The sequence below is a fragment of the Zalophus californianus genome, chromosome 9 (assembly GCF_009762305.2).
Source record: "Zalophus californianus isolate mZalCal1 chromosome 9, mZalCal1.pri.v2, whole genome shotgun sequence".
In the NCBI taxonomy this organism is placed as follows: domain Eukaryota; kingdom Metazoa; phylum Chordata; class Mammalia; order Carnivora; family Otariidae; genus Zalophus; species Zalophus californianus.
The window spans coordinates 10,451,400-10,479,318 of NC_045603.1; the positions used below are offsets into that span (position 1 = coordinate 10,451,400).

At 44.2% G+C, this 27,919-nt stretch overlaps 2 protein-coding genes across 3 annotated transcripts; one reads left to right on the plus strand and one right to left on the minus strand.

Annotated features, from left to right (window-relative positions):
- Positions 1-277: 277 nt before the first annotated feature.
- On the minus strand, positions 278-27,518 carry EIF3L (eukaryotic translation initiation factor 3 subunit L). 2 transcript variants are annotated; one of them, XM_027593708.1, is made up of 13 exons: positions 27,407-27,518; positions 26,817-26,865; positions 25,532-25,742; positions 22,537-22,616; positions 19,701-19,762; positions 16,286-16,355; positions 15,997-16,070; positions 11,818-11,989; positions 10,014-10,168; positions 9,098-9,268; positions 7,541-8,038; positions 1,860-1,940; positions 278-493 (listed from the first exon to the last, which is right to left on the minus strand). In XM_027593708.1, the coding sequence occupies exons 1-13, from the start codon at positions 27,437-27,439 to the stop codon at positions 455-457; spliced, it is 1,695 nt and encodes a 564-aa protein (XP_027449509.1). In that variant the 5' UTR covers positions 27,440-27,518; the 3' UTR covers positions 278-454. The 2 variants fall into 2 exon arrangements, with proteins under 2 accessions (XP_027449509.1, XP_027449510.1); XM_027593709.1 differs by lacking the exons at positions 22,537-22,616; positions 26,817-26,865; positions 27,407-27,518 and having other exon boundaries at positions 25,532-25,610.
- On the plus strand, positions 22,759-23,124 carry LOC113922020 (60S ribosomal protein L37a-like). The gene has a single exon (XM_027593710.2). It carries the CDS (start codon positions 22,777-22,779, stop codon positions 23,053-23,055), a length of 279 nt encoding a protein of 92 aa, XP_027449511.2. The 5' UTR covers positions 22,759-22,776; the 3' UTR covers positions 23,056-23,124.
- Positions 27,519-27,919: the final 401 nt, after the last annotated feature.

The window sequence follows — 27,919 nt, forward strand, 5'->3', positions numbered from 1 at the left end:
TGGCTTCCTCTCAGCTCGGTTCATGGCCGCAGGAGGTGTTCAAGTGTCTGCCTAAGACCCAGCAACTCTGCTAATGTGCATGCATATCATAGCAGGTCACTTAATGCTCACAGGATTCTTGTGAGGTGCAAATAAGACACTGAATGTGAGAATGTCCTGCGAACTGCAAATTCAACTGAAACACCAATAACTGACGCATCAGCAGAAAAGTGTCACAGGAAATCACATATTGTCGCCCTCGACCACAGATTCCCCCCAACAATGATGAGATGACAAATCTGGCTCCAAAGATCTTTTACTGAGACCTATATAAAGCATTTCAGTCCTTAATTCAAATAAACTTCAATTCAGCTGAATGGCTGATGGCTGATCTAGGTAAAGGCTTCACGGTGACAAAAATATGCCCCACCTACAAAGACCTCAAAGTAAGTTCCTAACGAGAGTGTGAATGTACTCAGGGTCTCTGTCCCATCTTCTTCAGGGTTCGGTTGAGCTAGAAGAAAAAGAAAAGCAAAATTAAACATGGAGATTTCACCAACCCTTTTCCTCCAGTGTGCACGATCACGAGGACAGACCCCTGGGCCGCCCCTCTGAAGTCAGGGAGGGGTGTCTCTGATGCAGGCACGGGTGTCCACCTTGTGTGCATAAAGGGTGTCCACCTTGTGTGCATAGAGCCCCAGTTAGGTGCTCCACTCCTGACACTCCTATGGCCCTACACAATTCACGCAGACTGTTCTTCTACCAGCCCTACACACACACACCTACACACACACCTACACACACACACACCCTACACTGCTCTGTCCATTTTTTTTTTTTAAAGATTTTATTTATTTATTTGAGAGAGAGAATGAGAGATAGAGAGCACGAGAGGGAAGAGGGTCAGAGGGAGAAGCAGACTCCCTGCTGAGCAGGGAGCCCGATGCGGGACTCGATTCCGAGACTCCAGGATCATGACCTGAGCCGAAGGCAGTCGCTTAACCAACTGAGCCACCCAGGCGCCCGCTCTGTCCATTTTTTTAAATTTATTTTATTTACTTATTTTTTTAAAGATTTTATTTATTTGTCAGAGAGAGAGAGAGACAACACAAGCAGGGGGAGAGGGAGGCAGAGGGAGAAGCAGGCTCCCCGCTGAGCAAGAAGCCCGATATGGGACTCGATCCCAGGACCCTGGGATCATGACCTGAGCCAAAGGCAGCCGCTCAACCAACTGAGCCACCCAGGCGTCCCTGCTCTGTCCATTTAATAAGACATGAGGCTCAGAGAGGCTAAACTTGCCAGGGCTGCATTATTCCTGCAGAAGGAGCCTCGTGGCTGGACCAGAGCATAGCAGTGACCTCTGCTGGAGAACTCAGAACACCAGGATGAAGTGGCTCCAGCTATGGCCACAGGGAGACCTGCATGCACACACCCTGCAACCTCGTAGTGTTTGGCCTGACCCACAAGACCTCTCCTAGAGCAACACGTGAAATGCACCAAGTCTGTCAAAACACAGTTTTCCGTCCTCTGCCTGCAAGAACTGGCCAGACCTGTCTAAGTCGGAGAATAACTGCCAAATGGGGAGGGATGGGTAAGAGCAGGCAGGGAATCCACCCATATTAGGAAATACCAGGGAGGGAGAGGAGGGCTGGCCACCCGCAGAGAGAGATCTTGGAAAGAGATGCTCTAGAGAAGGCTGACACAGCAAATGCTACAGGCCCAGCCCCACTCCCCAAACCCCAAGCAGCCAGCCAGTCTCTCTCAGAAACTTTTTAAAGGGCCAACTCGAGGCTTTCCTGAAGTGAAAAATAAAAAATTTCAAAACTCCCCAGTAGTTCCTAACCTCTGTCTCCAACCCACACACCACTCTGACTTCTCACCTCCTCAAATTTGTGAATCTGCCGGATAAAGAAATCCCCATAGCGCCTGGCAACCTTGGTGTCTGCGATGTGGATCATGTCCTATGGGAAAAGCAAAGCAGAGTCAGAGATGAGCAGTGAGGTACAGCCACTTAAGACTTGCAAGTAACCATGCTGCTAAGTGCTACATAAACCCCTACAGTGCTTTTCAAAAGCAAACGGGGGCGGGTGGGGGGGCCCACTGGGGAAACCCATGAACAATACCAGTTGATAGCAGCTCTTTCTTTCCAGATACTTGATTTTTATTTTCTTGTTAACCCATTTATTTTATTTATTTGGCAGGGGGAGGGACAAACAGACTGCCAGCCCCAGCAGGGAGTCCAATTTGGGGCTTAATCCCAGTACCTGGAGATCATGACCTGAAGGCAAGTGCTTAACCTACTGAGCCACCGAGGTGCCCCTATTTTTATTTTCAAGTCTTTTATAATGAACACAAATCTTTCAGCAATAAAAACATTTAAGACAGCATTTTATTCTCATATACTGTTTAGGAGTGTAAGGATGCAAATGAGTCCAGATTCTAAATTTTGTTTTTTAGCTCAAATGTGGTTGAACACAATTTTACTTGTAAATTCCTGCATAATCTAGGTTGAGGCCCAAGAACTCTCTGAATCTCTTTGACTGGATTTTTTTTTTAATATTTTATTTATTTGACAGAGACACAGCGAGAGAGGGAACACAAGCAGCAGGGAGTGGGAGAGGGAGAAGCAGGCTTCCCGTCGAGCAGGGAGCCCGATGCGGGGCTCGATCCCAGGACCCTGGGATCATGATCTGAACCGAAGGCAGACGCTTAACGACTGAGCCACCCAGGCGCCCCTGACTGGATTTTTTTAAATCAAGGATGAAAAAAGAAAAGCCAGAAAGAAAGCAGGGACGCCTGGCTGGCTCAGTCAGCAGAGCATGCAACTCTTGATCTCGGATCCTGAGTTACATAAAAATAAAATCTTTACCAAAACAACAACCACCACCACCACCACCCAGAAAGCAGCACTTTGCCAAAGACAAACGTGAACCAGTAAGAGGAATAAAAAAAAAAAAAAAAAACATGCAATCAAAAACAGTTTCATGGGGCACCTGGGTGGCTCAGTCGTTAAACGTCTGCCTTCGGCTCAGGCCATGATCCCAGGGTCCCAGGATCGAGCACCACGTCGGGCCCCCGGCTCAGCAGGAAGCCTGCTTCTCCCTCTCCCTCTCCTGCTGCTGCCCCTGCTTGTGCTCTCTTTCTCTCAAATGAATAAATAAAATCTTAAAAAAAAAACCAATACTTTTTCACATGCGGACTTTTAAATATTATTAGTATTTAATTATATGTGAATATAATCTCATAAAATTTTATTTGTAATAACTAAATTGTTAATTCTTGGGAGAAGTATTTTATTTATTTATTTTGAAGTAAAGCTTTACACAAGGTGGAGCCTGAACTCATGACCCTGAGGATCAAGAATTGCATGTTTACCAACTGCGCCCACCAGGCATCCCAGGAGAAGTGGGTTTTTTGTTTTGTTTTGTTTAAGATTTTATTTATTTATTTGACAGAGAGACACAGTGAGAAAGGGAGCACAAGCAGGGGGAGTGGGAGAGGGAGAAGCAGGCTTCCTGCCGAGCAGGGAGCCCGATGCAGGGCTCGATCCCAGGACCCTGGGACCATGACCTGAGCCGAAAGCAGACGCTTAACAACTGAGCCACCCAGGCGCCCCAGAAGTGTTTTGTTAAAGACCATCCAGATAACTGGGACTAGTTCAGCGGGGTTACAAAGTGATGACAGGGGAATGGAGCAGATTATCCATACTGCCAAAGAATGTATGTTAAGCACTGAGAATAAATCCAAAAACTTTAGGACTTTAGGTAGTTGATGTGATACTACAAGGGACAGTTTTGACTTTTAAAAGCATGAATAAAACAACACTGGAAAACTTCCCTATTGACATGTTCCTACTTTCGGTGAGACCGTTCATGTCAGAGATAGCTAAGTTCTGCCAAACATCAAGTCTTCCAAAAGCCATAAACTCTAAATGCGGGGGTTTGGTTTAGCAAGATAAGCTTTCAAATCAAACTACCCAAACTGACCCAGCAATTCCCCAAGTAGGTATACACCCAAGAGAATATGTTCACACAAAAACTTGTACATAAAAATTCATAGCGGTGTTATCCACAAGAGTCAAAAGGTGAAAACTCAACTGTCCATCAACTAATGAGTGGATAAACAAAGTGGTGTATCCATACACTGGAGTATTTCCTGGCCATAAAAAGGAATAAAGTACTGATATGCGCCACAACCTGGACGAGGCCTGAAAACGTGCTCAATGAAAGAAGTCAAACTCGAAAAGGCCACGTATTTTATCATAGCAAATATCAAAAATAGACAAACCCAGAGAGACAGAAAGCAGATCACTGGTTTGCCAAGGACTGGGGGAGAGGGCACTTGGGCATGACCGCTAATGAGCAGGGAGTCGTGGGAATGTGGAATCAGTGGGAGCGGTTGTGTCACAGTGTGAATATATTAATAACCACAGAATCGTATCCTTTAAAATGGAAGTTTAGCTATACAAGTTACACCTTTAAAAAACTGCCAAAAAAAAAAAATAGTATGTTTAGACCAACACTTTCTCAAAGCAACTAAAAATACAGAATAAATAATTTTTAAAAATCTCCTCACAGCATCGAAGAGCTGACAATAAAGAGCTACTTAAGAGAAAGTAAACCATTCTAAGCAAAACAAAGACGGCTGCTCTGCACGGAGGGCATTTGCTCATCAATCCCAGAAGGCTTGAGCAGAGGGACAAACCAAGGCCAGGGCCAGTCTTACAGAAGACCCTCTGTGCACTGCTGGGTCCCTACAGGGCTACACCCTCAAGCTAAAGGCAGACCAGGACTAGGCAGCCATCCCACTCCAGACACCAAGCAATGCTCACCAAGTTGGGGGAGGAACATAAAAGAGGGAAGAGACCCATTCCCGGGACATTATAAATACAAGGTGAGGGCGCCTGGGTGGCTCAGTTGATTGAGCGACTGCCTTCGGCTCAGGTCATGATCCTGGAGTCCTGGGATCGAGTCCCACATCGGGCTCCCTGCTCAGAGGGGAGTCTGCTTCTCCCTCTGACTCTCTTCCCTCTCATGCACGCTCGCTCTCTCTCTCTCAAATAAATAAATTTAAAAAAAAAATCTTAAAAAAAAAATACAAGGTGATTCTTCTGACAATCTGTAGCCTGGGCTTGTTCCCACGCACTTTGAAGAAGCAAAAGCAAATCCCTTCTAGAAGAATGGATGTTCATCCCACACTTCAAAAAATGCCCACCAAGTTTTAAGGACAATGAACTGTATGTAGTAAAAAAAATAAATAAAAAAATAACCAAGCACATTAAGGAAACATTTCATCATGAATTTTTAAAAGATTAGAGAAAGCAAAAACAGAGCTGAAGAGATTAAAAAGGATAATCAATCAAAAGAAAATTATCCAGAACAGAGACAAAAAAAGATGGAAGAAGGGTTTAAGCGACACGGAAGACAGAATGAGGTCTAACATATATCAAGTAAGAACTCCAGAAGGAAAACAGAGCAGAGTCAATAAGAGATATTAGCTAGAAATATTCTAGAAAAGATGAAAGACACCAGTCTACTCATTTTAGCAGACTATTGTAAGTCCATATCGGGGTTCCACATATGTCTGAGTAGTACATCTTCTTTACTTTTGAGTGTACGCACACAGGTTAACAAAGAGGGGAAGGTCTTACTTCATGGAAAGAACAATTCTAGGAGTCTAGCATATTTTAAGTCTGAAAAAAACTCACCTAGGAAAACAGAACTTAGTTCTTTTAAAAACCTCATTAGAACATTAAAATGTTAACTTGAACTTAAAATCCAACAGTGAAAACTAACACTGTCCCTCAACCTGCCTCTCCTCCTGAGAGGAGCCTAGGATGTTGCTTGTGCCTCCTTCCAGAAATAACTCTGCATTCACAAGCAGATATAAATGAATCACTTAAAAAAAAACCTTCAGTGACCCAACAGCCACTTTCTAAAACCATGTACACTTTCTGTTATAACCAAAACCACTCAAAAGTCCATTCTTGTTAGAATGGGAAAATCGCAGCCAACTCCTGCAGCAGCAGGGGGCCAAGCGCAGAACAGTAAGCACCAACGGACTATGGCAATGCTCTCAAATCTAACACTGAGGAAGAGAAGCCAGACACACACAAAAAAGAGCACATGCTGTGTCAGTCCATTACATGAAGTTCAAAACCAGACAGCACTAATCTAGGGTGGGACAAGTCAGGACAATGGCTCCCACTCGCTAAACTACTTCTAAAAGTCTAACCACACCTTCCCGCTTTCTTCTCTGATCTTCTCTTCTGCCACAGCCTCTTCTCCCAGGTCACTGCAGCCACAATGAAGCTGTCCCTCAAACATACTGGGTCCACTCCTGTCCCAGGGCCTTTGCCCTTACCACTCCTGATACTTGGAATGTTGCTCCCTCAGATATGTTGTTTGGCGCATTTCTTCACCTCCTTCAAGTCTTAGCTGCAATTTCACTTCCTCGACAAAGGCTACCCTGAGCACCTTATGTAATACTGCAACCTCTGCCTTCCGCCACCACTACCCTTAACTGTGCGGTACTTGGCAATTTCTAACCTGCAATAAAATAAAGGAAACTTTCATGTTTGTAGGCCCTGCTCCTGGTAAAACATTTACCCAAGGTCAAAATGACTTGGCAAAACCTCAAAACATGGGCTCTATTCCTGCCCCAAGTACACACTGTACATCTGCTTCGTTAAAAAAAAAAACAAAAACCCACCAAAAAGGAACATTCCAAACATAAAGATAAGAAAAAACCTTGCTGATTCCCGTAAGATTCTAGTTTTACAGCCTTTCTGGAAAGTCATCACAACTTGTAACTCTATGTAAAACAAGAACGAAAACAAAAACAAAACCACATATAACTCTTGCACCAACTATTCCTTCCCTGGAGCACTCTCCTCTTTGTGAAGACTGTGTATCCCAGGCAGCTATCTTAACTTGGACTAGAATGAAACTTTTTTTCCTTCAAAAAAAAAAAAGTTGGGGTGCCTGGGTGCCTCAGTCGGTGAAGAGTCTGCCTTCGGCTCGGGTCACGATCCCAGGTCCTGGGGTCGAGTCCCACATCGGGCTGGGAGTCGGCTTCTCCCTCTGCCCCTCCCCCAGCTCGTTCTCTCTCTCTCAAAAATGAAATAAATAAATCTTTAAAAAAATTTTTTAAAGATTTTATTTGAGAGCGAGCAAGCATGAGCGGGAAAGGAGGGCAGAGGGAGAGAGGTGCACACTCCCCACTGAGCAGGGAGCCCAATGTGGGGCTTGATCCTAGGACTCTGAGATCATAACCCAAACCGAAGGCAGATGCTTAACTGACTGAGCCACCCAGGCGCCCTTTTCTTTAAATTTTAAAAGGTTTGTTCATTTTACATTGACACCTACTACATGGTCTGCTTCATTATAACGTTTATTATCTATTTTTTACATTAGAATGTCAGTGTGAAGACAGAAACCTTTGCTGATTTTGTTCACTGCTAAGCCCCAAATGCTCAGAAGAGTGGGCACTTAGTAAACACTGATTGCTGAACAGATGGAGAGAGAGGGCCCCAGAGGCCTAGGCTGGAAGGCAGCCATACCTTATCAATGTAGAAGTCAACCTCAGAGGCCGACTGAAATTCGCCATCGAGGGCAGAGATGCCACTGGTCCACACCAGGTTCTTCATTTTGTGCTTGAAGACAAGGAGCTGGATCCGGAACTCCTGCTCTGTAAGGTCCAGGAAGCCAGCCAGCTTGGCCACAGGCATGGTGGTGTAGAGCTTGAGGAAGCTGCGGATGGTAGAGAGCTGGGCCTGCTGCTGCACTTCATCGGAAAACACCTTCAGCTGCTGCAGGAAGGGCTCCTTGTGGTAGTTGGGGTGCACGTTGTCATAGTTGGGGACCACAGGTGACAGGAATTTGGGGCAAGAGTAGCTAAAAAGTTCCTCATAGACCTGTGGATCACCCTTTTGCATGCGGAGCATCTTGTCCCCGTATTTCTCCCGCAGCTGCAGGTGAATGCTTTCATCAATTCGCATGGGGTACATGGTGAGGGCGATGGCCAGCAGCGCGTGCATCTGCTCATTCTGCTTGTTAATCTGGGCGTGTGAGACAAATTGGTGCAGGATCAAATGAGATGGACTTTCTGAGGTCACCACTGCCAACGTGGCCCCACCACCCTCCCAAGTACACACCGCACAGACCTCTGATTTCTCCCTGGTCTTGCACTGCTCAGTTAACTTTCCCGAAGTCTCTTCCAATCCGCCCTCTAGCTCTATTGAACTTCCAGCCCACTTCTGGGGCCTCCTCAGCTGGCTCCTGGATTCTTCACTGGGGCCTCCTTCTCATTCTCCCTGGTCCATCCCATCCTTCACCAGCAGATTAATCCTCCCACACTATTATGACTGAGTCATCCAGAAATTTTGATGGCACCGTAATGCCTATAAAAATTAAATACTTCAGCTAGGTAGTGAAGGTTACCCCAGAACCTAACATCCCAATTTGACTACTCTACAGCCCTCCAACAAAACTGTTCATTGTGCTGCTACATCACCATACTTCCGAGTCTCAACACTTTTGCTCTGCCTAGAAACCTCCCAATTTGGGGCGCCTGTGTGGCTCAGTCGTTAAGCGTCTGCCTTTGGCTCAGGTCATGACCCCAGGGTCCTGGGATTGAGCCCTGTGTCGGGGTGCCTGCTCGGCGGGAAGCCTGCTTCTCCCTCTCCCACTCCCCCTGCTTGTGTTCCTGCTCTTAATATCTCTGTCAAATAAATAAAATCTTTAAAAAAAAAAAGAAAAGAAAAGAAACCTCCCAATTCTATGCACGTCTCGGACCCTCCCTCCTCGAGGCATGGCAAACTGCTTGAGGATGGTACCTACATCTAACTCCTTTTTAAATACCCAGAGCCCAGTGAACACTCAGCAAACTGTTGCTGAATAAATGCTGGGGGACAAAAGTAAAACAAAAGATACTGTCCTTATCATCAAGGAGTTAATGATCTGAAATAATAGGCACAACAAAAGAAACTTAAGAGTAGGCCAGCCATTAAGAAATCATCCTATTGAAAAGACATACAAAAAACAAAATTTTAGATAGCATTTACCAAAAACTGTTGGGATAGGTGCCAATGGGTCAAGCTGGTCAGAAGCTTCCTTACCATCTCATACTTGTAGGTGGTCCTCTGGAACATGCTCTTGGTCCTCTGGATGTAGAGGAGGATGTTGGCAAAGACCCGAATGGCATCCTGGTAGCGACGCATCATCAAATATGCAAAACCGACGTAGTAGTATGTGGTGACCTGGCACTCAGGCACCCGAGAATACATGCTCTGTGCAGGGAGGTAGAAGCACCCATGAGTCCCAAAACCAATTCATCCCAGAGAAAGTCTGGAAGCTGGCAGGGCCCAGTGTCAGCTGAGGTGGAAGCCCCTTACAGAGGCCCTGAACTACCCAGGGAAGCCCTGGCTCCAGAGTTAGAGGCTCTGAGTGCAGACCATACCATTTACTGATTAAGTTATACGACCTGAGATGTCCATATTGTTAGATGTAACAGAAAAGGACTGGATCGGGTGACCCTAACATTTCTTTCAGCTCCAAATCCCTCCACACCTCAGGTGTGTATTCTTCCTTGCTTTCTATTCCTTGCTTTTCCAGATAAACCCAATAAAGACAGATAAACAAGAAAGACTGAAAGACAAAGACACAAACAAAAAAGTACCAATTTTTCTGTGGCTAAGAAAAACCACCACAGCTCATCGTCATTGTCTATACCATCTTAGAACTAAGTCTCTTACTAATTCCTTAACTAATGAAATTTGAATAGTAAAAATCTGCCATTATCATTGTTCTGAAAGTAGAATCAAAGACTGAACATTTTGAGTGTTACTAAGCAACAAAGAGAAAGCACCTTGTCTACGTGCAGATGTTCACTACAGTGCTTCCCCCACGTCTCAATTTTCAACTGGCCTGGGGAACAATCCTCTTTTTGATCCCTGAAATTTGTCCTTATAGATCAGAGTCTCTGAAAGCAGACTTTGGCTCTGGGTAGGAGGGCAGGGGGAAACAGGTAATCACCTTCTTATTCAGTTCGATATTCTCCAGCACCTTGATGGCCTGGTAGTAATCCCCCAATAGGGAGTGCAGACGCAGAAGCCCCACCAGGCTGAAATACCCAAGCATCTTGTAAAGGGAGTGCCGTCCATACTCGCCAGCCACACTCTCGGGATCACCTGAGAGAAACAGACACTGTGACCATTTCAGCAGGGGCAGGTGAAAGAAGGTAAACCTAAGCCTTGAGTGTCACTCAGTCGACTCTTCACCTACTACTGGACTCTAAAGCTTCCTGCAACAGGGAATAACTGCCTTCAAAGGAATACCCAGAAGCAACATGCCTGAACTTCATCTTTTTTTTTTTTCTTTTTAAAGGTAATCTACACCCAACGTGAGGCTCGAACTCATGATCCCAAGATCAAGAGTCACATACTCTATACCGACTGACCAGCCAGGTGTCCTTGGCCTTATACTCATCTTGAATTTACCAAGAAGAGTTGCAGGGGTGGAGGGCCAGGTTTTTGTTTGTTTGTTTGGTTGGTTCCAAGACACCTGAGATTATCGAAATGGCCGCCTTTATCAGGAGCAGTTACTCATCGAGGCCACTACTTTCAGGAAGTTCATAAGGTCAAAGCTACTTTCCTAATAACACGAAGATGCTATTTGTCTTTCTCACTGAAATGCCATTTGCACTGATGGTGCAGAAACAATGGTGGGTAAAACCATGACAATTTAGCATAAACCAGGCAGTGGCAGCAAAGTCTATCAGTAATTACTGTGTTCTTTCCCACTATAAGTGGTAAAAGAACCAGCCACTTTTTCAGAAAACACCATTTTTACTTGAATGATTGACACACAAATTACAGTTACTTAGATTTGGGTATTTAGCAGACATTTTCTCAAAAATGAATGAAGTGAGCCTGTTACACTTCAATAAAAACAACGGACAGTGCTCACTGCCAATGAAAATGTGAGCTTTTAGGCAAATTCTAGTTTTAAAAACGTGTATCTGCCACTATGACATGCCCAACAGCTTCCAAATAAAGATTTATCTGATGAGGATGATGACGAAAGTGGGTTTTTTAGGTTGTATAATAAAATATGTCAACACTTAGAAAATCTTTATAACTCAATGAACCAGTATTTTACAAAATTGTGCAGGAGTAAAAAGATCCATTCAAGCTGCAGGATAAACCAATAAACCTTAACATAACCAAGTAAAAGTTCATTGCTGAGTTTTCGGATTCCTCACTGCAATTTACCAGTATGAAACCCCCACTGTCAAGTTTGGATGCAGTAGCAAAGAACATCAGAACTACCTGAAAAGGCTGTTAAGATACTCCTCCCTTTCCCAACTCCATGTCTGGGTGAGGCCAAGTCTTCCTCATATACTTCAACCCAAACTGCATATTGTAATTCTAACAGACTAAAGGCAGGGGCAGAATGAAAATCCAGCTCTCTTACTATGCCAGGAACTAAGGAGATTTGCAAAAATGGCACTCTTCTCACAGGAAAAAAAATTTATATGGATAAACTCTGTGATTCTCAGTCTTTAAAGACTGTAAAGCGGTCCTGACACCAAAAAGTGTGAGAAGCGCTTACCTACAGCCCTGGAGATACAGAAGTGTCTGCAAATCAGACCTCGTGAGTGCCGGCTGGTTCAGTGTGCTGGCCAACAGACAGCCAAGCCCGACAGCCCTCAGCACCAGCCCCTGGCTGCTGTTCACAGCCAATACCAAAGACAAGCAGCCCTTTACCTAAGGCACCGTGGCTCCCCCGCGCTCCCCGCGACCGCTCTTCCCCTGAACAGATGGCAAGCAGCACTCACCTCCGCTTGTATACACCTCCAGCTGCCGGTTAATGTTAGACTTGTCTACCAGGGAGTGAAGAACATTGAGGACACTGTGAACATTCCAGATTTTGGGATTGGAGCGAAGGAAATCGATCTCCTCCTCTGACTTCTTGGCAGTCTTGCAGCGGTACTGACTGAATGACTGAAACTGTTGGGAAGAAGGGAGAGAGGCAGGAGTGGCACACGATGCTGATATGGGGGGACAGTGCCCGGGGTCCGAGGTGGGGGCCACGGCACCGCATCTCATGCTAAATTGTTCTGTACGCTACTTGTTCTTGCAAAGCCATCTTTGATTACACTGAATTGTGTTCATTACTGAGTATGTCACTTCTTCCACAGCTAAGTAAAAATCTCTAAGATGAAAGGTAGTTTGTGAAAAAACATTCGATTTGGAGTCAACCACAGCCTAGAGTCATTTAATGTCTCTGGGCTTCACAATGCAGTCAATCTGGCTGTCAGAACCAGGTGGCTTGTAACAGATCTTTTTCTCTTAGGCTGTGCCATGCCCAAGTCAGTATTACGAATGATGACATGGTGGAGACAGGGTTAGGTGTCTGTATGTTTTGAGTCTTGCCTACTGGAGCTGACCATCCGTTCACCAGGGACAGGAACCCAGTCTGAGTTACCTCTGTACCAACCACAGAGCCTCACCAAGTGGAAGGCACATCTAGGGCCCACACCACAGGTATTGCTTAAGGCAGTGGTTCTATCTGGGACCAGCAATGGGCTGGCTCCTTCAGTCACCCAGAGAACAGCACAAGAGACCCACGCACTCAACCAGTCTTTTGTTGTTGTTTTTTTTTTTTAGAGATTTTATTTATTTATTTGACAGAGAGAGAGTGAGCATGAGCAGGGGGAGGGGCAGAGGGAGAGAGAGAAGCAGGCTTCCCGCCAAGCAAGGAGCCCGATGTGGCACTCCATCTCAGAACCCCGGGATCATGACCTGAGCCGAAGGCAGCCGCTTAACCGACTGAGCCACCCAGGCGCCCCTCAACCAGTTTTTAAAAGCTCCTTGGTTGATTCTGGTGCACATCAGGTTTGGAAAACAGTGACCTAGAATCAAGGTCCTAGATGACCTGACCCAAAAATGCTCTTCAAATTAACTCCAAATTAGCACCTTCCTCTAAGAACGCAGAAAAAAGTTTCCAGATTTATAATAAACAGAAGAGTATCCAGAATATAGAAGGAATTCTCATAATTCAGTAAGAACAAGATAATCTGACAGAAAAATGGACAAAGGATACTGAGGATCACTTCAAAGAAAACCAAAACTGGTTAATTAACAGGGAAAATACCTAATCTCTTCACATATCAGAGAAATGCAAATTAAAATGAGATTGCCATTTCTTTCCCATCAAACAAAAATTAGGCCAGTTACATCCATAGCAGAGAAAAACTCTCAAATACTGCGGGTAGCAATGTAATTTGATACAGCCCTTGGAGAGGATAAGGTATTACTATTTATTGAAGTCCAAAGTGATTGAAGTATTCTGTATCTTGACTGTGGTGGTGTATACACATTTGTTAAATCTCATCAACAGCACACTTAAAATCAGTATTTCACTGTATGCAAATTTTGACTCTATAAAGCTGATTTTAAAAAAATTTAAAAAGCAGGGCACCTGGGTGGCTCAAACATCTGACTCCTGATTTCAGCTCAGGTCACAATCTCAGGGTTGTCAGATCAAGCCCAGTGTCGGTTCTGCGCTAGGTGTGGAACATGCTTGGGATTCTCTCTCCCTCTGCCCCTGCCCCCCTCCTCCCGCAGACACTTGTCTCAGTCTCTCAAAAACAAACCAAAAAAACGTAAAAAGCAAAAATTCTTCAACCAACAATTCTACCTCTGGTGATCTCTACAGACAGACCTATGTGTAACACTTACAGGAATATTCATGGACTTACTGTTTATAATAGTGGAAACTGAACACCCACAGGTTCATCACAAAAACGGTGGTATATCCATATCATGTACACGGCAGAAAAAAATATAAAGCCATCTCTACATGGACATGTTAAATGTTCTATATCACAGCAAATTACACAATATAATATTATACCATTTTTAAATGGTGTATTTTATACGTACGTTTATACAAATGCCCGAGAAGCATGAATGCAATGCCTATCTTTCCAGACAATAACCGATGCCTCCGCAAAGGCAAGGAAGACACTTTAAACTTTATCTGCAGTTTGGGGCCACCTGGGTGGCTCAGCGGGTTGGGCGTCTGCCTTCGGGTCAGGTCATGATCCCAGGGTCCTGGGATCAAGCCCCACATCAGGGCCCCTGCTCAGCGGGGAGTCTGCTTCTCCCTCTCCCTATGCCTCTCTCCCCAGATGTTCGGGCACATTTGTGGTGCTCACTCTCTCTAAGAAAATAATCTTAAAAACAATAAAGATAAAAATAAACTTTACCTGCAGTTTGGAAAACACTTTTTTTTAAAAATATTTTATTTATTTATTTATTTGAGAGAGAGAATGAGATAGAGAGAGCACATGAGAGGGGGGAGGATCAGAGGGAGAAGCAGACTCCCCGCCGAGCAGAGAGCCCGATGTGGGACTCGATCCCGGGACTCCAGGATCATGACCTGAGCCGAAGGCAGTCGCCCAACCAACTGAGCCACACAGGCGCCCAAAAAACACAACGTTTTTAAACAGTAATGACACATTCACACATTACCTGTACCGATAAAAATAAATGAAAGCGGAGTGGCAGGGAAAAGCCACTTACCCCATGTGACATCTACCTGGCCGGGAGGAGTCACACCTGGCTCTTGTGGGCCAGTCTTTGTTAGAGTGAGAGCACTTTAAGCCCCTTAAGAGAACACCAGCTAAACCCAAGGGATTATGATAATCTTAAGAAGGATGAAGAACCTTAGCACAGATGATCCTCCTTTGACTTGCTATTAGTCAACAGGACTGCCAACCTTCTAAAATTATGCCAAAGGGGCTGACACAAACCAAGGAGCCAGAAAAGGCAAACAAGGCCAGTGTGGTTTGTGGCCTTCTCTGTGCAAAGGCACCGAGGCCTCATAAGCCTCTCTCTCAATGAACCTTAGGGGGGGCTTTTTCAGCATACCAATTGCAATCTGCCAGCACTGTGTAAGTCTCTTTGGTCTGTGCAGCTCAAATAACAGCTTTATTAAGAAACTCATTTCTCGGGCGCCTGGGTAGCTCAGTTGGTTAAGCGACTGCCTTCGGCTCAGGTCATGATCCTGGAGTCCCGGGATCGAGTCCCGCATCGGGCTCCCTGCTCGGCAGGGAGTCTGCTTCTCCCTCTGACCCTCTTCCCTCTCGTGCTCTCTATCTCTCATTCTCTCTCTCAAATAAATAAATAAAATCTTTAAAAAAAAAAAAAAGAAACTCATTTCTCCTGGGGCACCTGAGTGGCTCAGTTGGTTAAGCGACTGCCTTCGGCTCAGGTCATGATCCTGGAGTCCCGGGATCGAGTCCCATATCGGGCTCCCTGCTCAGCAGGGAGTCTGCTTCTCCCTCTGACCCTCCCCGCTCTCATGCTCTATCTCATTCTCTCTCTCAAATAAATAAATAAAATCTTTAAAAAAAAAACAAAAAAACTCATTTCTCCTGAAATACCCAGTGAGAGTTATACCATCCCCATAAACTCATGGAAAACAAGTATTTTCCCAAATTCAATTGTTCTGGGTTTTTTTTTTTAAGATTTTATTTATTTAAGAGAGAGAGAGCTCAGGTGCACAGACTCTGCTCTGAGCGTGGAGCAGACACGGGGCTCGATCCCAGGACCCCGAAATAAAGACCTGAGCCAAAATCAAGAGTTGGTCACTCAACCAAGAACCCAGCCGTCCCTCAGATTTATTCTTCAGAAATAGAATATAGACTTAAAAACAGAATAACTGATTCCAAAGTTTATGACGCCGTTATTTTTCTAACCAGATCAACTCTCAAGATCAGGTAACAGCTTAGTGAAAGTCAGCTCAACTCTGCTGCCTTCCAAGTTATCCAGAGCTCTTAGGCCTGGCTCTTCAGAAAACCATGACATCAAAGACCACCAGAGTGGGAGAGTTCCCACAGTGATGGGACATTTTTATCCCAAGCATGTTTTTAACAACGCAAACAATGATAACAGCTGCTCCTTTGTTGGACTAGTTATTTCAAATTAGACCAAGGCTGGCCAGATACCTGATAGATGAACTCATCAATGATATCCCAGAGCCACTGGTTGGGTAGTTCAAGGGGAGCAGGACCATCAGCATCTGTACAGGAGATCACAGAAAAGTCAGAGGCAAAGCAATGACGATGCTCACTTAGTAAACCTATAGAATGCATTTTGTAATTTTTCTCTTAGAAGAACTATGAATCATGCGACATCCCTCCTTCCCACTCCCATATTAAAATCCTGCTAAAAAGAGCTGGAGGCTAACACTAGGCCTCATCGTAGCCTCACACCCTGGCCAAACCTCAAACTCACTAAGAATGTAGTTGAAGAGATTGCAGTAGTTGTAGTAGGATTCAAACCTCTGCTCCAAGGAAGGCCCTCCCTGTAAAGAGAACAGAGACATCAGGACAGATATTTAATTTAAATGTGTTTTACTCACGGTCTGCCGTGACAGCTGAACACACATGAGAACCAAGGCCTGATCTCGCCTTCTTAGTATGCAAAGAGCACTCAAGTCAGAGGGAAGACAGCGGTACTAGAGCAGTTCAAAAGGGCACTGAATATCTGACCACAACGATTATTAGGATATATGGCAAACAACCTCAACCGACCATTTGAGAACATGCATGCAGATCTGGTGAAGCAGAAAGACAGAAGTACTAACAAAAGCAAAGAAGTAAAATCACGGTGCCCGAAGGATGGTGAGTAAGCGCAGATACCACTACTATGCTGGACTAGACTACAACAGGCTAGGGATGCAGAGGTCTTCCAGTGCCAAAGAGGACTCTAGGCCAGGGAGATCAGCAAATCCACCATCACCTGTTTCTTGCAAATAAAAAGCTCAACTGGAACATAGCCATATACGCTCACTGTCTATGGCTGCTACAAAGGCAGAGTTGAAGAGATTCAAGAGACCACTATGGCCTCAAATCCAAAAAACTATCTGGCCCTTTACACAGAAGGCTGTTGACCCCCCAATCTAGACTTGATGTTGCTGGCAAATGAAAACCACTGAAGATTTCTGAGCTGGGGAACAACATGATACTATCTGTGATGAGCTAGAAAGAACACAGCCCTGGAATTTTAGCCCCAGCGCTTACTGTGAGCTTCTGACACAGTATTCAATCTCTCTGTAACATCAGACTATATAGTTAAAGAGCCCAATATAATAAACGCTCTTTCAATGAACTCTCCCCACCCCCCACACCGGGTTTAAAACGGGTCATATATATGAAAGTACTTTAGTACCTAACAAAGAGATTATACAGTCAATAAACTTCTGCTGAATCTTCATTACGGACCAAAGGGAAGATTAGAGGTGGTAAAAACCAACTGTACTATGGGTTCTGATGCCATGGTCTTCCCAAAGAAGCAATGTTATACAGACTAGCTAGATTCTCAACCTAGCCCACAAAGTACCTGAGCCACAGTAGCAATGGTAGGAGGGAACCTTTACTTTCTATCAGATGAGGTAGTCAGAGATCTCACTGGGATGCCAGAAAAACATGGCCCCCTGCATTACTTTGACAACAGGAACTCCTCCAGCTACCACTGACGGTGGCTCCTGTGGCAAGGCAGGAGCTCTAGCCAGGTCAGGTGGTCTTCAGAGAGATGAAAGTTGACTGCGAGAAGGTGGAAACACTCTACGGAGAGATCATGGTGCCAGGTTCCTTCACTTACACGTGCACATACAAGCTCCAACAATTAACCTGTCACCATCAAGGATTAGGCACCAGATTATAACAGTGACAAGATGAAGTCCATGCCTGGTAGAGTCTTAACCTCTAGTGCAAATAGCAAACAAAAGCCAAGTAAACAAATACTAGTGTCAGCCAGTGATGTGTGCTCTGCAGGGCCAGAGTATGGCCAGGAGCCCAAGAAAGGAGGGAAAGTTGTAAGAAATGAGACCGGCAAGGGAGTCAGGCACCAGATCAAGCAGGACTATGACTAAGACCTGGGATTTTATTCTAAGTGTGATGAGGAGTCATGGTAGCATTGTGAGGGAGGGCATGACTTGATAAGACTATGTTTCAAAGGGATCATGCAGGTTACTAGGCTGAGAATAAACTCAAGTGAAAAGTGGAAACTGATACCAGAAGCAGCTACATGGTTCAGGCAAGAGATGACATAACATCTCGAACCAGGGTAGCAGCAGTGATGGAGGTGAGAAGTGGGTGGTTTCAAGAAGTATGCTGAAGATAGAGTTGAACAGGATTTGCTACAAGGCTGGAAGTGAGAGAAATTCAAGAACACTACCACCAAGGTTTTTATTCTAAGTCACTTGGGTGAATGGTGGTATTATTTATTGAGTTGGTTGACATGAGAAGAACAAGCTTAGAGGGAAAATAAGACTTCCGTTTGGGGTATGTTAAACTTGGTATGATGTGCCTGGGTGGCTCAGTCAGTTAAGCATCTGCCTTCGACTCAGGTCATAATCTCCGGGCCCTGGGATCGAGACCCTCGTCAGGCTCCCTGCTCACTGGGGAGTGTGCCTGTCCCTCCGCCCCTCCCCCTGCTAGTACTCTCTCTCTCAAATAAATAAAACCTTTTTAAAGACTTTATTTAGGGGCACCTGGGTAGCTCAGTCATTAAGTGTCTGCCTTCGGCTCAGGTCATGATCCCAGGGTCCTGAAATCGAGCCCCACAGGGGGCTCCCTGCTCTGCGGGAAGCCTGCTTCTCCCTCTCCCACTCCCCCTGCTTGTATTCCCTCTCTCACGGTCTCTGTCAAATACATAAAATCTCAAAAAAAAAACAAAAACTTTATTTATTTGAGAGAGTACATACAAGTGAGAGAGCACAAGGTAGGGAGGGGAAGAGGGAGAAGCAGACTTCCTGACAAGCAGGGAGTCTGACATGGGTTCAATCCCAGGACCCCAGGACCAAGACCTGAGCCAAAGGCAGATGCTTAACCGACTGAGCTACCCAGGCACCCCAAAATAAAATCTTAAAACAAAACAGTCAAATTTGAGATGACTATCAGACAGCCAAGTGGAGATGTGGAATAGGCAGCTGGATATAAAGTATGGATTTGGATAGACAGGGGCTAAAGATAGAGATTTTCAGTCATGGTGTATATAAATAGTACAGTTATTTTAAGAGATTTACGCATTCTAAAATTCAGAAATGAGAGAAGAATCAAACAAGTGCCCAAAGCTGGGAGAGTATAGTGGAAAGAACACTGGCATCACAATAAGCCAGGCCTGGGTTCAAGGAGTTTTGCCACCTACTCGTTGCATGAATTTGAGAAAAAGCAACCTCTTTGCACCTCAGTGGGCCTGCCTCGCAGGACTACTGTAAGGATTAGAGTATAGATGCCTGCCAAGTCCCTAGCATTATGCCCGGCACACAGCGACAGTTTCATGTGTGTTTCAGAGAGCAGAAGGCCCACAGTCATGCACTGAAGGTAAAAAGCAAGGGCATCACAAACTGAGGCAATAGAAAGTGTTTGGGAACACACCATTAGGATGGCATCCTGCAACCCAATCAATGTGATGAGTGCCAAGTCAGGAACCGTGGGGATGGAGAAATTGAAAAGGACAGACAAGTTATGCCATGCTACAGTTTGTCTGGGACAGACACCCAGCTTGTTGGATTCAATCATTCCCTCTGTCGTTTCTTAACACTCAAAACACATGCCAACCACTCTTGGACACTGAACCAATAGAAACTAATGATTGTGTTCCAAAGGCAAAAATGGCATAGAACCAACAACAGTTAGATACTCACGCTGACTTTGGCATATATGTGCCTGTAGTATAATTCTTTGTACAAAATTAGGAAGACGGCATCTGAAAGAGATGGCAAAGAGCTGCTTTAGTAATCCACAAGACAACTAGGGTCTTCAGGCAGTTTTAGCCTTTTGAAGGGAATAGAGGGATAAACATGATTTAAGACACAAAATGAAATCTAAATTCTAATACACCCCAAGAATATATGCAACAGGAAAATTCATCTCTCATTTTATCTTTCTTTTTTTTTAAACATTTTTTTTAAGATTTTATTTATTTGACAGACAGAAACATAGCGAGAGGGAACACAAGCAAGGGGAGTGGGAGAGGGAGAAGCAGGCTTCCCGCTGAGCAGGGAGCCCAGTGTGGGGCTTGATCCCAGGACCCTGGGATCATGACCTAAGCCAAAAGCAGACGCTTAACGACTAAGCCACCCAGGCGCCCCTCGTTTTATCTTTCAACCTCATCTTAATCTCATTCAGACCCATTTCCCTTAGCCACTTAGATTTTTGCCATCCAGTTGCTTAGCAAACCAACACATAAATACATAGTAATAGCTCCAAAAAGGGCAATGTCACATTATCAAAATTGCAAATACATGGGTATTTTCGACTTAGAAATTCTAAAGAATTTATCCTATTAACATGATACAACCACTAAAAAGAAAGAAGGAAAAAAAGTTCTTTGGGTACAGACGCTGTACAGAAAAGAATTAACAAACTAGGTGTGAGACTTCTATCCTTTGGCTAGTAAAGTTGTTCCTTGGCTGGCATCTGGGAACCTGGATTTCAGGAAGGTCCCCAGTACCCCGACAAGGGCGATCTGCTCAGCCTAAACTGTGCAACACTATGGTTTATGCTGAACTCCTGCCTTCCTTCTGGGAGCCTGGAATTTTGGTACATGCTAGGCAGAGGATGTGCCCACAAGACAAGCACCCAATAAAATCCTTGGACACTGAATGTGTTACAGGCTTCTCTGACAGACAACTTTTCACACATGCCACAATTCTTTGCTCAAGGAATTAAGCACATCCCAAGTGATTCCACAGGAAAGGACTGCTGATAACATACATGCACCTGGTTCCCTCTGGATTCCACTCTGTGTGCCCTTTCCCTTTACTGACTTTGCTATGTAGTTCTGGCTACAGCTGTAACCGGAGTCCTAGCCAATCATCAAACCTGGGGGTGGTCTTGGGAATCCTGGAGATGCAGAATACTCTCCAAAAACATAATAAACTTTAAAAAAGGGAAGAAAATGGCATTTGGTCTATGTAAAAAAGAAACAAACAAGTCATTCCTATTTGCTTACGTATGCAAAGGCTGTAACGGAAAGGATGAAAAAGAAAGTGTTAACACTAGATGGCTCTAGAGAAACTGAAGACTTGAGGAGGGAAGTGGGAGGAGGATTCTTACATCAAATCTCCTTTTACACTATTAAGCCCTGTGATTACTTACCTGTTTAAAATTATACACAGTTGACCCTTGAACAATGTGGGGGTTAGGGCCCCAGACCCTCCCCCGCCCCGCACAGTCAAAAACCCACATACTCCTTTTGAGTCCCCAAATATTTAACTGCTAACTTTAGCAGCCTACTGCTGACCAGGAGCCTTACCAATAACATAAACAGTCAACACATATTTTGTATGTTATACATATTATATACTGTATTACCCTGGTATACAATATGTAAGTAACCTAAAGAGAAGAAAATGTTAACATCATAAGGAGGACCATATCAAAAAAAATCCATGTGTACAGTGGCCTCACCCAGTTCAAACCCATGCTGTTGGAGGGTCAACTGTATTTCGAGATTGCTACTGTTAACACACACAATATTACATTCTTTATAGGCAACATATTAAACAGAGCATAAGGTCTGAGCAACACAGAAAATAACACCTCCTACAAAATGAGTTCCAAACTTGTGTACCAATAATACTAAAAATAAAGTGTTCAAAAAATGTTAGCTATATCAAAGAAGTACAAGACTTGTACACTGAAAACTATAAAATGTCACTAATATAAACACCTAAATAAATAGGAAGACATCACATGTCCATAAATTAGAGGGCTTAATATGATGGCAATATTCCCCTAATTTATCTTCAGATTCAATACAATCGCTATCAAAATCCCAACTAACTTCTTTGTGGAAACTGACAAACTGATCCTAAAATTCATATGGAAATCCAAGGGACTCAGAAAAACCAAAAACAATTTTGAAAAAGAAGAACACAGTTGGAGGACTTAACACTTCCCAGTTTCAAAACTTACCACAAAGCTACAATAATCCAGACAGTGTGGCACAGGCATCAGGACAGACACATATCAATGGAGTTAAATTGAGAGTCCAAACATAAATTCTTACATTTACTTGATAACCAATTTCAACAAAGGTGCCAAGACAATCCAGTGGAAAAAGAATAGTCTTTTCAAAAACTGGTCTGGGACAACTAGATATGTACATGCAAAAGCATGAAGCTGGATCTTCCTATTTTACACCATATATAACAAACACCATCATAAAGTGAAAGATGGGAGGAAGCCAGACAGCCCATTCCCAAGTGAATGTAATGACCCCCCAAATCATAGGGGGAAATGGAAACAAGTCAGGACAAAGATCTCAATTTCAGCTTCATCACATGTGAGATGTCTCTGTCCCCTCTTTGTTTATTCTGCCTTCACTCGACAAGTTCTTTACTAAGGGTCTACTATGTACCAAGCCCTGGGGAAACAAAACACTGAGCAAAAGAGACATACTATTCTGGGCTTCCTCATGACCCCTCAGTCACAGAATCCCATCCAGCATACAGAACACAAAGAACGCACACCTACCGTTGCCAACCTGTGGAGCAATGGCTTCAGCCTCAGGCCAAGGTGTATTCTTGAAGAATCTTTCAGTCAACTTGGTCCAGCTGAAAACCAAGCAGAAAAATTCTAGAATCCCAAAACAGGAAGCACCAGAAAAGAGGCAACCCACACATTTTACGGATAAGGACCCAGGCTCATAAAGAGGAAGATGTCACAGAAACAAAGTCAGGGTCCTCTCTGGGCTCAGACCTAGTTTGCGGCGACATGGCTAAACGCACCAAGAAGGTCGGAATCATGGGTAAATACGGGACCCGTTATGGTGCCTCCCTCAGGAAAATGGTGAAGAAGATTGAAATAAGCCAGCACGCCAAGTACACTTGCTCCTTCTGTGGCAAAACAAAGATGAAAAGACGAGCTGTGGGGATCTGGCATTGTGGCTCCTGCATGAAAACCGTCGCTGGTGGCGCTTGGACCTACAACACCACTTCTGCTATCACAGTAAAGTCGGCTATCAGAAGACTGAAGGAGTTGAAAGACCAGTAGAAGCTTCACCATTTGAAACATTACTAGCCTATAATAAATGGGTTAATTTATGTAACAAAAAAAAAAAAAGAAAGTCAAGGCCAGAGCCCTCCAAGTTTACAACCTTCCTCAACCCAACACCACACCTCAACTTTTAATATGGTGAACACTCTCCTTTTTATCAGTTATGCAACCACCGTGCTCTTCAGGATCATTTCCTGCCTCTGTATCATGAACTCTACTCATACATAACAGCTTGCTGTTCCCTGATCTGGTAACTACTTTTTAGACACTCCCATCCTTCCCCCCCTTAGCAATATTTTCCCTACTTTCCCAGAGCACTGTGCCTCCTCCCCCTATTATCCAAACTTGGAAGAAAATCAGTCTGTTTGTTGCAGTCTGATGCCACAACAGACCCATGGCATCCAACCTAAACATGGCTGCCCAAGATGCCTCACAGCCCTGATCCCCTGAGGAGCAACTTCAACTTTCTCCCACTCTCCTTAAGCCCCACCTCTCCTCTTCTCCAGATCTTTCAGTTTAGCATAGAAACATGCTCAAGTCCCCAATTCAAGATATATAAAAAAACACAAAGCATCTCAAAAACACTGTATTTTCCGAGGCACCAGCCACTCTTCTCACCACACATTCTCCTACAGAAAGATATACCACATGCTTGGCTTCAACTAGTCTATATCTGCCTGTACCGTCCAATATAGTAATTATTTGCCACATACGATTATTGTGACTAAAGAACTGAATTTCAAATTTTTGTTAATTTTAACCAAAAAACCAATACCTAGTTACTGGAAAACATTCAAGTAAATTTAAATTACCTGGATATGTGAATCTGCTTTTTCTACTGTAAATGCTACGAAATCTAAATAGAGATCAGGTATTTCCAACATACACGAATTGAGATATGGTATCAATACAAAAGGTAGGATTTAGAAGACTTAGTGTGAAATAAAAGGTAACTCATTAACAGGTTAATACTGATTATCTGTGCTAATATTTTAGATGTTGAAATAAGTTATGAAAATTAATTTCACCTTTGGTTTTTAAGTAATCTCTACACCCAACGTGGGGCTCAAACTCACAACCCTGAGATCAAGAGTCACACACTCCACTGATTGAGACAGCCAGGCACCCCTCTTTTTTACATTTATTTTTTTCATTTTTTATTTTTATTTTTTTAAGATTTTATTTATTTATTTGAGAGAGAGAGTGAGAGACAGAGAGCACGAGAGGGAAGAGGGTCAGAGGGAGAAGCAGACTCCCCGCTCAGCAGGGAGCCCGATGTGGGACTCGATCCCAGGACTCCAGGATCATGACCTGAGCCGAAGGCAGTCGCTTAACCAAGTAAGCCACCCAGGCGCCCTCTTTTCTACATTTTTTAAACGTAGCTGATGAAAAAAATTAAATTACACATGTGACTAGTGTTATTATTTCCATGGGACAGCACTAACCTACATACTTCAACTAGAAAGACCTGGAGATGAAGAAAAAAACAGTTCTGGGATTAATTCTACTCATTAATCCAAAAAACCTTTGGTTATTCATTTTGTCCACCCACCCACCCAGGAATTAATTAACTATTATTTTGAGTTTATTTACTTATTTTTAAGTAATCACTACACGCAACACGGAGCTCAAACTCATGACCCTGAGATCAAGAGTCACATGCTCTTCCAACTGAGCCAGCCAGGCACCCCTCCCAGGAATGGTTTAAATTCTATATCCCTGGGGGAGTCTTTTCTATCTCAACCCTAACTAACCTGTCTCATCTCTAATGCAATTACACAAGGGCAATCCCCTCAAAACAGAAGCAACCACTCAAAGCTTGGCTCACCCTGGTATGCATTAACTTGTACAGTAACTTAAAAATTAGACTCTGGGGGCACCTGGGTGGCTCAGTCAGTTAAGTGCCTGCCTTTGGCTCGGGTCATGATCCTGGAGTCCCTGTATCCAACCCCAGGTCCCCAGGTCCCTGCTCAGCGGGAAGTATGCTTCTCCCTCTCCCCACTCCTTCTCTCTCAGATAAATAAAATCTTTAAAAAAATTAGGGTCTGATGTCAGACTATGCAAGTTCAAAACTCAACATATGCATTCAACTAGCTATGACTTATCCTTTCTATGCTTTGTTTCCCTCATCTGTAAGATAAAGAAAATACTACTACCTACTTCATGGGGTTACTATGAAGAGTAATAAGTAAATACAGGAAAAGCATTCTGAACACTGCCTGATCTACACTGGTCAGACATACTAATTGCTGCTACGATTACTGATAATGATGTTATTATTTTAGGCCCTCTACAAGTTCTAGGAATACAGTCCAACAAAATAACATGTCTCCTCACAAGGAATTACAGAAACTCCTTGGGCACTCTCTCTACAGAGAAATGACTAAACAGGCCCTCCCCCCACCCACTTAGGGGCTCTATCAGTAAACCAGTCCCACCCAGAAAGAGGGTCATTTCAGTCAGCACTCTGTACCTGTTCTCATAGATGTCCTGGATCTCATATACCTTCTGATCAATGACATCGCTGGATACACGACTGGCCTGCAGCTCATACACCTTCTGGTCAATCAAGTCTGAGACAGTTTTGTGGAAATATTGGATGAAGTTTTTGATCACTTCAGGGATCACCTGATAGGTCTGCTGTTCATACTGACGTTCATAAGCCAGATCCTGCTTTGGATCTCCTAGAGGTTGGATATAATAAATACTTTACCAAGTGTTTTCAAACCCACATATGTTACAAAAGGGCAAGACCATGCACCAAACAAAACTCGAGTCTATAAAATCAGGTACAATTCCCTTTTAAACACTCAAAGATAAAATTGTCCCCAACTCACTCTCAATCCCATTGTCCTGTTTCTTCAGAACATTTCCCACTATTTACAATTATATGTTTGCTTATTATCTGTTACTTCCACTAGAACCTAAATCCTATGAGGGCAAGAACCTTGTCTGTCTTGTACTCAGGTATACCCTCGCACCTAAAACAGTTATGTGTGTGCTGGAAGAGAGGGGAAGACTGTGGGAAGGGGAAGTAAGCAGGAAACACCTTATACACGTGTATTTTAAATATATCTATTTATATATTTTTTTAAGTAGGCTCCACGCCTAGCATACAGCCCAAGAGGGGGCTTGAACTCAAGACCCTGAGATCAAGACCTGAGCTGAGATCAAGAGTTGGACGCTTAACCAACTGAGCCACCCAGTGTCCCAGCACTTAATATTTATTGAATGAATGACTGCTATTTTCTACCTATACAACAATGCAAGTTACTAAACTTCTCTGCTCAGTTTTCTCATCTGAGAAAATGGAGACAACGTTAATTTACGTACTTGTCGTTAGGACTGAACGAAACACTTCGCACAAAATACCTGTAACAATGCATGGCACTTAAAAAATGCTAAGCCAAGCCAACTCACTACAACATTTCAGAAAACCTCAAAACCTTCCAAAAAACTTCTGGGCTTGGTTTGAATCACTAATTTTTCACAAGATTTTCTTCTTCAGCAAGTAGTTTAATAAGGAAACCACAGCTAGGATAGTAAGCCTTCCCTTCTGAGACTTTGATGTGGACCATGAAAAAGGCCTGATTTATTAGGCTCTATCCCACCCTCCTTCTGAGAACTAATAACTGACTCCAAACCTGGACCATGGAGAAGCAGTGTTTCACAGATGCCCGTCAGAGCTGTTCTGAGACATTCAAAAAGGTGCCAAACCCTAGAAATACCCAGCTAGCCAGACGAGCCCGTAGTCTCACCTGTGTGCATATCATAGTCGCCTGGGTATGCATAGGGATCATAAGCAGCCTATTAACGAAAGAGAGATAGGGACAGTCACCAATTCATGAATCTAAAATGCTCGTTCGAGGACCTATGTGCTAAGTATTAAAGATTCAAAAGTGGATAAAACACAGTCCCGGCCTTTGAGAAACTCACATGCTCGTGAGAGAAAGTAGTATTAGCAAAAAACAATACAACGTTACCCGTGCAATAAAGCAAAGCAAAGCACAAGAGGCTGTGGGAACCAACGGGGATTGACAAAAGCGAGCCAAGCCCACAGGAGCTAAGTTACAGAAACAACCCCGTAACCAGCCTCCGTCTCCGATCTCGGAAAACGAGAGGACGAGGAGACCGGACTTGCGAAGTGGGCGGGCAGAGACCCGGGCTGGTTAGGAGCCGCAAGCAGTGGAAACAGCGTGAGGGCCGCGCACGCCGGAAGGCAGACCGCAGCTGGTCGCGGCCCGTGGAGGCTGGCAGAGAGGCCCGGACACCGTCTCACCGCGGGGCCCAGCATTCAGAGAACGCTGCCTCCGTCGCGGAGCCCAGTACACGCGCAGGGCCCGCTTACCTCGGACTCGTAATCATCAGCCGGATAAGACATGGCTGCGGGGCTCACGAACACCGCCGGAGAGAACGAAAAGTGCGGCCCGCGCCTGCGTCGTGAGGCCGGAAGTTCAGCCCTCCTGGGCCCGCCGGGAAGCCGGAAGTCTTTAGGAAGCCGCTAGCGATATGAGACCGCCACCTTAAGAAGGACGAAGACGATAAACCCCTGAATTTTTCTTCTTTCTTCAAACAGAGGCTCTACAAAGAAGCGTAACTCCTTAGCGCTTGCGTAAATTCAGAAATAAGGTTGAACTACTTCGGCATAACAAATGGGCAAAGTAAAAGACACCAGAAATATGCCACACAAAAGATGGCTGACAGCCTCCTCAGGCGATTTCTCGCGAGAAGGGAAATTCGGGTGTGGGGCCTATTGTTGGTTTTAGGTGTAACTTAAGTTTGCCTGCAGCAAGAGATGTCATGAAATATTTGGCCTCAGAAGGGTAAACTTACTGGTGTAAAAGTTGAGAACTGGTCCCAT